Raw genomic sequence first — 13134 nt, forward strand, 5'->3', positions numbered from 1 at the left:
ATTCAAGTACCTTAACTTTTAACAAAAATGTATTTTATTTGTGTATCACTCGTCTGTAGATCCTCAAATCATTTCTGAAGTGGTGCTGGCACTGTCCTTCCTTCTGAAGGGTGGCTACTTTTGTTCCCCATGATCCCTGTGTGTGTTGTAAAGTAGTCATCACTCCAAGCTCACTACCCTGATGGACTACAATCTCAATACAAATGAGAAAACTGAACATGAGATTGTAGTCCATCAAAGGAGCGAGCTTAGAGTGGTGACTACTTTTATAACACACACAGGAACCATTGAGAACAAAAGTAGCCACCCTCCAGAAGGAAGGACAGTGTCAGCACCAATTCAGAGATGATTTGAGGATCTACAGCCGAGCGATGCACAAATAAGATACACTTTTGTTAATAGTTGAGGTACTTGAATGCATTTTTAAGATTTAAATCCTGAGTTTAGTGTCACTTTAATGTAAATAAGCCGGCCGGTGACCACTTATGTTTATGGCTATAGTCACTGACACTTGTTTACTATGTGAAGCCAGAGGCTGGGCTGGGAAGTCATCCATTTATTGGCAGTACTAATTCCTCTATTAAATTAATCACATCCTGCTGTAGCAGCAGCCAGAGGTTCCGTTGACCCAAACTTGAAGCTCATCCCTATATTTAACACATTCTCTATCCACCCAAAACACTTTAAAGGAGAACTATGGGGTCAGGGCTTTTCCCCATAGTTCTCCTTAGGGTAATGGGAGGACACAAACTAGCGTCCTCACGTACATAGTTCTCCTTTAAAGTGAGAGTTTATTTTTATATTTGTTTCTTAGAACATTTGTTTTTTTCCATTTCTAAGTTTTATTTAAATATATGTTATTATCTTTTTCTTGCCAAATTAAAGTAGTATTAAACTCTCAAACTTTTTTCAATTACGAATCCAGATCAAACAAATATACATTGCCCAGCAGCAGTATTTCTTTACATTTTTGCCCAAACACTTACAGTCCAAACAGCTCCAACTCTCTCAGCTACCTGAACTTTCTGTCTAGTACAAGATCACAAGGAGATGAGAGAAAAAAAGAGGGAAGAGTGGGGAGTCGGGGAGCAGATTGCCTTGCTGTTCCTCTGTGTTTGTGGACACACACACAGCTTATTAACAAACACAAAGGTGGATCCATAGGACCCTGCACAGAAGAGGAGTCACCCTAAAACAGGATATCAGGGCCATTGCTCAGGGGACCAGCTTATTCTGCAGAAAACTTTTAAGCATTAAGGAGGAGCAACCCTTGTAAGTGATTTAATCTGCATTTGAAATAGGTTAAAACCATGTAACACTTTAATATTACTTTAAGATAACAATCCAGATTGTAAACAACTCTCAGATGCATAATCAGTGCCTAAAAACACTTATTCAGTCTGTCTCCTAAGACACAGCCATTTCCCCATTGGGTGTCACCATTTTGCTTTTCGCATTGCATAGAAAGTTGAAACCAAGCTGTCATTCACATACATAGTACAGCAAAGAGGCCTCTTCCTATCCCAGTCACCTGTCACTCCTATTTGCATATGTTAGCAGCCACGGGGACTGGTTAGAGGTGGAGATCCAGTCATTCCCCCAAAGGCCCAGTCATTACCCCATTGGGTGCTGTCATCTTGCTCCCATTGCTTAAATAAAGTGAAGCTAAGCTGTCAATCACATCCATTACAGTAAAGACACCTCTGCCTATCCCATGACAGTCACCTGTCACTGCTCTTTGCATATGTTAGCAGTAGTGATGAGCCAAACACCCCCGTGGTCGGTTCGAATTCGAGCTTTCGAACATAGAAAAAATTCGAACTTGAACGTAATGCATGTCTATGGGGGTAGAACTTTGAAAATAAATTGACGCCATTTTGTACCCTTATATGCTAGTTATTGGCCATAAAAAGTGTATGGGGATCCGGGTATTGCCCTGGGGGACATGTAACAATGAAAAAAACACTTTTAAAAAATACAGTTTTTAAAGGAGCAGTAATTTTAACATCACTTAAAATAAAACAATAACAATGAAAAATTCCTTTAAATATTGTCCCTTGAGGGGGTCCCCTAAACTGCCTGTAAAGTGGAAAATGTGTACAATCTATAGAACCTGCTGCAGCAAAACTGACATTTTTAAAGAAAAAAAACAAAGCGTGCGGTTCCCCCTCCCAAACAATACCAGACCATTTAGGTCTGGTAGGAATTTTAGGAGGGACCCCATGTAAAAAAATACAAAAAATAAAGGGTGGGAAAAAAATGTGGGGTCTCCTCTAAAATTCCTTCAGACCCTTAATCTGAGCACAGGCCTGGCAGGGCAGGAAAGGGGCGGACGAGCGAGAGCCACCCCCCCCCCTGCAATACCAAGCCACATGCCCTCGGTCGCCCCTGGAAAAGCACTTTGTCCCTGTGCCGATGGGGACAAGAGCCTCTTCCCCACAAGCCCTGGGGCATTGGTTGTGGGGGTGCGGACAGGGTGGCTTATTCAACCAGAATTTTGAACAAATTCTTTATTTGAAAAAAAATACAAAAGACAAGTTTTCGACAATTCTTTTATTTAAAAAAATATGGATCCATCAACGTAATCCAGCGTCAATTATGATGTCCAGTGTTGTCCACGAAGATGACTCGACGAAATAAAAATAAAACAATATAAAATAAATAGAAATAATTTTAAAAAACAAAGAACCAACCACCACCGTCTGCTGCGACAAACTTCTGCCGCAGAATGGCATTTTGACAGATGCCGGCAACAAACAAACATTTGGGCGGAGCTAGCAGTGACAGCTAGCTCCTCCCAATTGTTTACAGTTGTAATGGGTGAGCCATGATTGGGCAAAGTCATGATGACTCTTACAGTTGTTTACAGTTGTAATGGGTGAGCCATGATTGGCCAAAGAATCATGGCTCTTACAGAGTACTGGGCCCTGATTGGGCAAAGTCTTGCACCTGACCGCAGGGCTTTAGCCAATCAGGCTCACATGGCACAGTGCCATGCGGGGAGCTCGGCGGCCGGACGCCTTGACAGTTTGTGTGTACGCCGTTCAACTTGAACATCGAGCCCATGCCTAGTTAGCAGCCAGGGGGACTGGTTAGAGTTGGAGACCCAATCATTCTTCCAAAGGCACAGTCATTACCCCATTGGGTGCTGTCATCTTGCTCCCATTGCTTAGAGAAAGTGAAGCCAGGCTGTCAATCACATCCAGTACAGCAAAGACACCTCTGCCTATCCCATGACAGTCACCTATGCTGCTCTTTGCATATGTCAGCAGCCAGGGGGACTGGTTAGAAGCGGAGATAAGGGTTTGGTTGATGACTTTACTTTATATCAAATCTAAATTTGCATTGGCCAGTTTCGTCCGCTTAACCATGCATGTCAGGAAAGGAAGGCATACATATTAAACAATTAATGGAGAACATTATGAAGATACGACTAACTTTACATGCTTGGAAAAAGGTTCACTTTAAGACTAGTAATAACCTTTAGCCAAGAAATGTCTATATCAGATATTACTTTTCCAACAGCACAATGTAGTATTACATCAGGGAATTGCATGAAACAGGGATGAGTATTGGAGTTATTCACTTGATAGATATTGTAATAGCTCTCTCCATTCTTTATCCTGAACGGTGCAAATGTGTTTGCAATTTGAATTTGTATCAATAATTATTATTGCCTTAACCCACTTTGCTGTATTGCAGGTAATAAATTAAAAAAATATGGAATGCATATAATATCTCCAAAATTTTTCTGAGTGCAACATACAGAGCTGCGTTTGATCTGTGCTAGAAAACGCAAGCCATTAAAAAGGTTGGCAGATATTCATCTTCATTTCTAAAACGGTTCCAGGCAAAGAAAATGAGATTAGCATTGCTTTTTGTCTCGGCAGACATGTGAAATTCGAAAAGTTCCAGACCTGAGCGAGTTCTAGATTATGATAGGTGAACTTCAAACCCTAAATTGTCCAGGGGGACTCAGTATCTTTCATTAACGTGTATTCCAACTTTTATTTTGCTCTGCTTGGACAGAGTTATCCAACCCTTCTAAATGATAATAAAGAACTAACAAACATATCTATGTAGTATATGGTTTATCTCCTGGTAAACGGCTGGACTCTTATTCTGCTATAAGGACGCGATGTTACTTAATTTATTACCAATGTCTTTAATCACGGTTATTCTTTCATTTTTATATGCGGAGTGCAGCACAAGGAGAACATATGACAAACACTTATTATGTATAAATGGTTTCTAAATTTCCAGATAAATGTTGACAGTGGCGTCAGAAGGTGGGTGCGGTGGGTGTGGCCCGCACCCGGGTGCCACCATTGGAGGGGTGACACCAAAATGACTAACAGTCATTTTGGTGTCACCCCCTATGAAAAATCGGGCACTCGGTCACGGTCTGAGGGCCCCACAGTGTCCGGAGAGCCCGCCAGGTGATCCCGCCAGGTGAACGTCCCCTCCTCTCTCTGCCGGCGTCCATCACCAAGATGGCCGCCAGCAGGCGTCACTAAGACGACTGCTCATGCGTGATCATGTTATCACGCACGCACACGGCACTGTGCGATGACGTCACGGCGGGTTGTCACCCGGTCTCCGCTCCGGGTGTCACCCAGCTTCGGGAATGTTGAAGACAATAGAAGTGTAACAAGAGCACCTGTATTGTAGTAATAAACATAAAAGGGCAGCCGTCAACACTGCACTTTGTTCTTAAAATTGTTTTAAAGTATTTAGGAAACATCCTTTTATAGGATACTTCCACCTTGTTTCATGTTACACCCATATATAAGGTATAATTATGGGTGTAACCTGTAGACCTCAATGGAGCACAAGTGCAGTGATGTCACCGCATTTGGAATCTATTGATTACTGCCTCCAGTCCCATAACGGAAGATAACTGAATGTGAGATTGTAATCCATCCCGGGAGCGAGCTTGGATCGGTGACTACTTTACAACACACAGGGACCATGGGGAACAAAAGTAGCCACCCTCCAGAAGGAAGGACTGAGGATCTACAGCCAAGTGATACACAAATAACATACATTGGGGGGAATTTATCAAAATCGGAGCAGAAGAATCTGGAGCAGTTGTCTATGGCAACCAATCAGCTTCTTTGTTCAGTTAAGGTTTGAAAATGAAAGGTGAATTATGATTGGTTGCCATGGGCAACTGCTCCAGATTCTGTTTGCTCCAGTTTTGATAAATTCCCCTCACTGTTGTTAATAGTTTAGGTACTTGAATGTATTTTTCAAGATTTAACCTCAGAGATTAGTGTCACTTTAATGCACATGTGGTGTGGAGTTGCAGGATCTTTATTAGGGAAATCTTGATATTGTAGAACCCAAAAGCTATACAAAGCCAGTGGGCCAAATACTTAATTTTACATAAATAATTATTATGGTTTTTGCAGAAGTTCTAAAACAAAGGTGAAGTATGGGAAAGCCATTAAAAAAGATACCTGTGTTCATACCTTGATTCCCCTTGATGCAGGTTCTCCCATCCTCCTCCAGGAGGTAGCCTTCATGACACTCACACCTATAGCTTCCTGGGGTGTTGATACAGATGTGAGAACACACAGTCTCATTCTTCCGAGCACACTCATCAATATCTATATAAACATAAACAATATGGAAAGACATGAGATGAAAATGAAAGCAATATCAGCCAATAACACAGAAATGAGTCGCTCTGAGAGGAAAGGGAATGTCTCTTCTATTCTGTAAGGATCCTGTATATACAGCTGTACTTTAGCTATAGTAGGAGCAGGGTTGAACCAATGACTAAGCCAATTTGTTCTGGGAAATTGCAGGATCAATTCAAATCAAATGCAACTGCAGAAGGAAACTGGGGATAACCATTATCATGCCCATGACATCCTTTCTGAAGTGCGTTTCCATGAAAAATTGGTTAAAAAGGTTTCTTAAAAGCCAAGCAGCATAGGAATTTCCTATGCTCCGTGGCTCCATCTAGTGGTGGCAGTGCTGTGCGAATGGCATTTGCCAAGCTACGTATACTCTGGATGGAAGATTTACAAATCAGACCCATAATCTCTTGTTTGTTCATAAGATCAGATTGATTAGATTAGATTACATGAGATTGAAGTTCTCCGTACATATTTTATAGTTCAGTAGAAAACATTTTATTTGATTTTCACCTTCTGTATGTTTTATATCTTTATGATCATACATTCACAGGGTTATTCACAAAAGGGTGAAGAGTTTGGAGAAGGCGGGAGAAGTGAACAATCTAGGACAACATAGCTGAGCGGCAAAGTGAGCTTAATTGAATAATTTTTCCAAATCAGCTATTTTGGCCTAGATTGTTTACTTCTCCTGCCTTCTCCAAACTCTTCACCCTTTTGTGAATAACCCTGTCAGTTTTTTAATCCCCTGCATCTCTTCTATGTGTCTGCAAAGCTATGTCAATAGATTTGAATTGTGATATGGGGGACAACAGAGTTAAAAAGTAAGCACTTAGGCAGCATCTCTTTGAGTCACGTAGGGGGGTGGCAGGCATAGTGGCATGGCTGCTCCTCTGCACAATGTTTGCAGCATGTCTGCCACCCCCTTTGGGGCCAGGGCATTCCAGGCTGCTAAGAGATGTTTAAGGGCCAAACACATCTTCCTGCCCAGCTCTTGGCAACCTGGGATTCTCTGGCTAGTTTTCCGCCCAGCTCCAGGCAACCAGCATTCCAGGATGCTAAGAGTAGGGTGGGGAGATGCAGAGCCTGAAGAGGGCGATGTCACTCTCAAGTCTGATGTCGCTGTCTTCTCTACCCACTTACCGCTGCTCTGATTGCATGCTCCACTCCCCCCGCCCCCCGACCAACCCTGCCACAGACGGCCAAACAGACACCACTGGTAGAAGCCCTTCAATTACTGAGAAATCATGCTCCAAAATCATTAGTTAAAAAAAACCCTGGAGCCGCCACTGCTAGTGACAAGCAACATCAAACGGAATAATGGCTGGGGCAAAGGAGTACTGTTGTCCTGTGAATCATGTGACACACACAGCCAATGGGATCATCTAACATCCCTTGTGTGCTGATGTCACCATCAGAAGTGCCCTGCTCCTTGCAGAATACCAAGGTTATAGAGAACCACAGTGGACACAGGTGGAAGCTAAAGACTGGCAGAGACAGCCTTCAAATTGCTTTGGTATGTTGGCACGCAAGACCCACATGTAGGCAGGGACTTCAAAAGGTCCAGTTGGCTGTGTCTGTTCTCAGGCCAAAAGTTCCCAGTTTTCCCCTGAAGTGAAGCAAAAAGTTGCAAGCCAGATGATTTTGGAAATGTTATAGACTGTAAACCAACACTGCAACCGTAACCAAGAACCAAGCCTAGGTATTTTTACAAAAACGATTGCTGGATATTTCTGATTGAGTTGACGTCTCTTTTATTCCACTGTACATTAAAACCAACAGCAACTCGTGTTATTGGATGTCCCCTGACATGCTTTCAGTTTTAGTCAACGCCTTCTCATCACCGTGAGTCATTTTTCATTAACTGTCCATTGCTAGCCATCCAAGGACACAATTAAGAGGACTTTAGGTGGAGTTGAGAAGATTCCTATCTCTTGGATGGCAGAGTGAAAATTCCATGAACCTCTCCTTGAGAACTGATGAGGCAGCCACAACTTTACTTTCTACCTACATGTGCTGCTGATGAAAATGTCTCCTCCGAGATCCCTCAACAGTCCTCGTCTGAACCGAATAATTGGACAATTCATCAGACCGCAAGGCGATCACTGGACGATATGTGCATGAAGGATGGAGGTAGATGCTGCAATGAGTTACTCAGGCTTGGAAATGATTTTTAATCTTACGGATGTATTGGGTTTCAGACTTTTCCTTATAGATGTGATGTTGCTGTTTTACGAGAGTTTCAGCAGTGGTGATTGACTCACGGTTGCTGCCAAACACAGCACATCGTACATCCATTTTTATATAAGACATCAATAACAGCCTCTTAGTGTACACCAGAGAGCACTTTACACCGATAGAGTGTAGTACTTAACCCATCTTTTCCCACTGTTATTTCTGAATGTCTGCCCACTTATTGTTATTTATTTGGCCTGATTGGTTGTAGAAGTACACGGGTAAAAGAGGTGACTTTATGAACAATTTCACAGTCAAATCAAAGGAGATAAAAAAACAAACTTAAAGTGAATCTCTTGTCCATTTTAAACATTTAAAAGACATATCTAAGAGCAAAAACATATTTCTGCACCTCGTTGATTGAGTTTTCATTGGAAATGGAGCCTGACTTCTCAGGGCTAGGTCCTCCCTGATCACTATTGCAATGTCCACAAGGAACTTTTAGTGGTTGCTAAAGGGCACACTTACTAGACACGGTGCAAGTAGGGAGGTGGACCAGGGCATAGCCCAGAGGCCAGGGAAGTCAGACTCCAGTAACAAAGCAAAACTAAATCAGAGAGAGGCACTGAGGAGAGTTTTCTGTAATAGTAGTCACTGTGTGGTATCGGGCAGAGTTTGAGCAAAGTGAAGTTGTACTCTGTCTAAAAGCAAGCACCACACAATGCCTGCTACTACTTTTATTAAGTAGAAAAGCCTTTTTAGTGTATCTAAAATTAATTGCTGACTTCCATTCCAACCAATGCCACCCCCCTGTCCATTCCGTCACCCGCATGACCGCTATGGTAGCCTCACTGGAAAGTAAAATAGCAGCTAACAGGCCTTAGCTATAAAGTTAGAGAAAGGTTCGGCCAAGAATTAGGTTACACTAAGGCCTTGTTAGCACTGTTGTCAAAGGGAGAGGTATAAATAGGCATTTAATCTGTGTTTTTATGCCCCCTGCCGCCACCCTCCCTTCCCCGACCACTAAAGGGTGGAAAAGTCTGCTGCCCATGTGAACTTAGCCTAACAAGTTTTGTCCCTCCTACAACAAAGAAACAATAGCAACCACTCAGATCACTTAAAAAAATTAGAAAAAAGTGAGAAAGGTGCACAAGTATATATTGTATCACCCTGTATATTGCCCTGCTCATGTGCGCCTCTCCCCCCTATGGTGCAGAAACGCACTGGGAGCCTTTGGCTTCCCTAACCAATGTTAGGCTTCTGGTGTGTTGCTGTACCTTCAGGGATGACAGAGTTGCCTCTGGTAACCTGCTCTCAATGTATGCATTGCTATATAGGTCCCATAGCCCATAGTTTTGAGTTAGGGATCACCCTTTGCAGAGGTACCTTGATGCAGCAGTGTGGTTTTATATGTATTTGCAAATGTATGCCAAAAAAAATCTGTTTTTAACCCAGGATGTTGAAAAAATCTAGTTAGATTTTTAGGCTGACTAGCTCTAAGTGTGCTGTGGAACTTTTGCATTGTCTGTTCACCGCAATGTGTGGTACCGCAATGCACAGTACCTCAATACTGTGTGTTCTGCTGAAAAAACGTAGTGCATGCAACGCATGGTATTGCAGTACCATGGGCTCCCCCATCATGGTACTCTGGAACGCATGGCCGCTGGGAGGTGTGTTGGGATGGCATTTAAATGAAAGGCAACACAATGCACCTACCACATGCTAGGAGCGATGTGTAATAACATGTGCTAATCGATAAACGTGCATTTATGAGGAAGTATGTATGAGGCAGGGCAGTAGCTTCCATGAGACAAGTGAGGCACTTGCTTTAGGCTCAGCTGAGAGGGGGTGCAGCCAGGGCTGGCCTGGCTGTGTCCCCTTGCCTCTGTTGCCATGGCGAGCACAGGGTGCCATGGCAACAGTGGCACCAGGCGGCCAACACAGCTGCAACTCTGCAGGGAGAAGAGGGGTGCCACAGGGTCCAGCTTCTCCTCAGATTCCCGCTGCTCTCCCACGCCTCTATGGGCAGAGGCAGCGGGGATCCACTGAGAAATGGGGTGCTGAAACCGGTGTGGGGCGTTGGAGGGAGCTGTCATACAGGATGGTCGAGTGGTGAAGAAAGAGAGAGATCCGCTCGGCCAGGATCTAACCACCGGCGGCTCTCTCTCTCCTCACTGCTCGGCCATCCTGAAATGACAGTAATATTTATGACAAAGGTGACTGACATATATGTATGAGTAGTATGTATGAAGAGGATGAGTAATATGCATGTATGAGGAGGGTACGTGAGCAGTATACATGATGGTGATGAGGGAGAAGTATATAATGTATGAGGGAGATGAATATTTATGACAAAGGTGACTGACATATATGTATGAGGAGGATGAGTAATATGCATGTATGAGGAGGGTACGTGAGCAGTATAAATGAGGGTGATGGGTGAGAAGCGTGTATGAGGGGGATGGGCAAGTAGGTGAGTGAGAGATATGTATGAGGAGAATGGGTAATGTGTATGTACAAGGGGAAAAAATTAGAAGAATGAGTAAGTGTGTATGAGATGGATGAGTGATATGAACATACATGAGAATGATTAGTAAGTAGAATTAATGAGATAGGTGATCAAGGAGCATGAATAAGGAGGATAAGTAAGCAGTATAAATAAGGATGATGAGTGAGCAGTATGTATGAGAGATGAGCAATAGAAGTATGAGAAAGATGACTGAGAAGTAGACATGAGGAGGATGAGAGCTGCATATGTATGAGGAGGATAAATGAGAATGATTAGTAAGAACAATTTATGAGAGGAGTAATCAAGAAGCATGTATGAGGAGGATACGTGAGCAGTGTAAATGAGGGTGATGAGTGAGAAACATTTATGAGGGGAATAATTAGGCAGTATTTGATGAGAACGGTGAGAAATATCTATGAGGAGACTAGGTAATGTGTATGTATAAAGAGAATATATTAGAAGAATGGGTAATGGGTAAGTGTGTATGAGATGGATGAGTGATATATATGTAAGAGGAGGATAAATGAGAATTAGGGGTAACTGAGAAGCATGTATGAGGAGGATAAGTGATATGTATCTATGAGAAGGATATATAAGAAAGAATAAGGATAAATGAGAAAGAAGAGTGGACCAATTTATGAGTAAGCTGATTGAGAAGTATGTATGAGGATACAAATGTATGAGAAGAATAAATGAGAAAGAAGAGTAAGAAGTATTTATGAGTAAGCTGAGTGAGAAGTATGTATGAGGATACAAATGTATGAGAAGAATAAATGAGAAAGAAGAGTAAGAAGTATTTATGAGTAAGCTGAGTGAGAAGTATGTATGAGGATACAAATGTATGAGAAGAATAAATGAGAAAGAAGAGTAAGAAGTATTTATGAGTAAGCTGAGTGAGAAGTATGTATGAGGATACAAATGTATGAGAAGAATAAATGAGAAAGAAGAGTAAGAAGTATTTATGAGTAGGCTGAGTGAGAAGTATTTATGATGATACAAATGTATGAGAAGAATAAATGAGAAAGAAGAGTAAGAAGTATTTATGATAAAGTTGGGTGAGAAATAGGTATGGGTATGAGGGTTACCAAGGTTTGGAAGAGGACTTAGTAGCACAAGTGAGGTGTAAAATAAGTGACTGAGGTTTAGAGGAAGAACGAGGAGAAGAACTAGGAGGACTATAAGCAAACTACGACTCCAGCAGGGGTAGGCAAACTCTGGCCCTCCAACCATGCTGAAACTAAAAATCCCATCATGCATGTGCCTCTTAAAGTAATGCCTGTGGCTATGGGAGATTTGCAATGACTCATGGGAGGCACCTTAGTTCGTAGTCTATCAAGGGAGCGAGCTTGGAGAGGTGACTACTTTACAACACACACAGGGACCATGGGGAACAATAGTAGCCCCCCTCTAGAAGGAAGGACAGTGTCCGCACTAACTCAGAGATGATTGGAGGATCCACAGCCGAGTGATACACAAATAAGATACATTTTTGTTAATAGTTAAGGTACTTCGATGTATTTTTAGGATTTTACTCCTGAGTTTAGGGTCACTTTAAGTATCCTGTGTGTCTACTATCATCAAAGGAAGAACATATGCCATATGCAGTGGCGTATGCAGGTATACTTCATTAGTCACCTCACAAGGGTAGCTGGCTCTGTCTGTGTCCATTGAGAGCAATATTTGTACATTTGGCTAGAATGTTGCAGACATTCCTCATTTTACGACTTACCTGTTTTGCGACCACTCGCACTTACGACCAACTCTCTGACCGTACGTGCGGGAACGTGGTAGTGCGACGTCTCGCCGGCCGAAGTGCTGTACTCCGTTCTCCACTGTGTGTCTCGGTAAGTATTTTATTGCCCGATTTACAGTGCACTGTTCAGTACTGTACATCTGCAACAATGTACCGTACTGTACTAATGCAGTACAGTACTGTACACAGTTCCTCGCTTAACGACCAATTCGTTTAACGACCTGGTCGTAGGAATGGAACTCGGTCGTTAAGTGAGGAATTCCTGTATTTCAAATCAGTATTTTCTTTCTAGCTACCATAGTCTCCTGTCTGTACACTGATATTTTTCCAGTGTGCTCCATCATTATATGATAAAAACATGGTATATTTTATAGATAGGGAAACACTAAACAGCCTTCCCGTGTCTATAGAGTGATAGCTTCTGGGTCGTGATCTTACAATTGATCACCATCAGTCTGTTTTATCCAGTCATCTATCTCCCTTGCAATGACAGCTGCTATCTGCCATACGTTTCATTCTCATATCTGTTTCCAGTAGTAAACACCTCATTTAAAATACAACCTTCACTGGACTTCAACTGATAAAACACATTCTACGTGAGGGGTTTTTAGATCCCCTCGGGAAATGGAAAATCACGTTTTTTACTTTTTTTTGTTCCTTGAGCGTCTGTGATCGTGAGAGTAAATAAAGAATATTTCAGGAATTACTTTTTGAAAACGAATTTCATAGTTTACCACGAGAAAAACGATTTCAGAGTTAACCATCTGGTTCAGGCAGTGTCCAACATCAATGAAAAGCAGAACACGTAAGTGTCCGCAAGATTTATACCGTGACATTAGAAGCAGTTCATAAAATAGACAAAAGCTGAGCGGGCGCCAAGATTTTTTTTTTGTAAAATTCAATGAATTTCTAACCATAATATATGCCAATGTGTCCGAACCGTAATGAGCAGAGATGAACAAGTAATGGAATCGGACAGAAAAATTGTTTTGGAGCTAGAAGATGAATGCAAAATTTTATATTATCTAAAGAGCGAAAGTTCTAGAATAGAA

General features: G+C 42.1%; 1 protein-coding gene across 1 annotated transcript in view; it reads right to left on the reverse strand.

Moving 5' to 3' along the window:
* Positions 1 to 13134, reverse strand: part of CCBE1 (collagen and calcium binding EGF domains 1) — a 284295-nt gene that overhangs the window by 22395 nt on the left and 248766 nt on the right. Inside the window, exon 5 of the mRNA XM_018570448.1 lies at positions 5463 to 5612. Coding sequence (XP_018425950.1) covers positions 5463 to 5612 — 150 coding nt within the window. The remainder of the gene's footprint in view (positions 1 to 5462; positions 5613 to 13134) is intronic.

The sequence above is a fragment of the Nanorana parkeri genome, unplaced genomic scaffold, assembly GCF_000935625.1.
Source record: "Nanorana parkeri isolate BGI_ZX_2015 unplaced genomic scaffold, ASM93562v1 scaffold38, whole genome shotgun sequence".
Taxonomy (NCBI): domain Eukaryota; kingdom Metazoa; phylum Chordata; class Amphibia; order Anura; family Dicroglossidae; genus Nanorana; species Nanorana parkeri.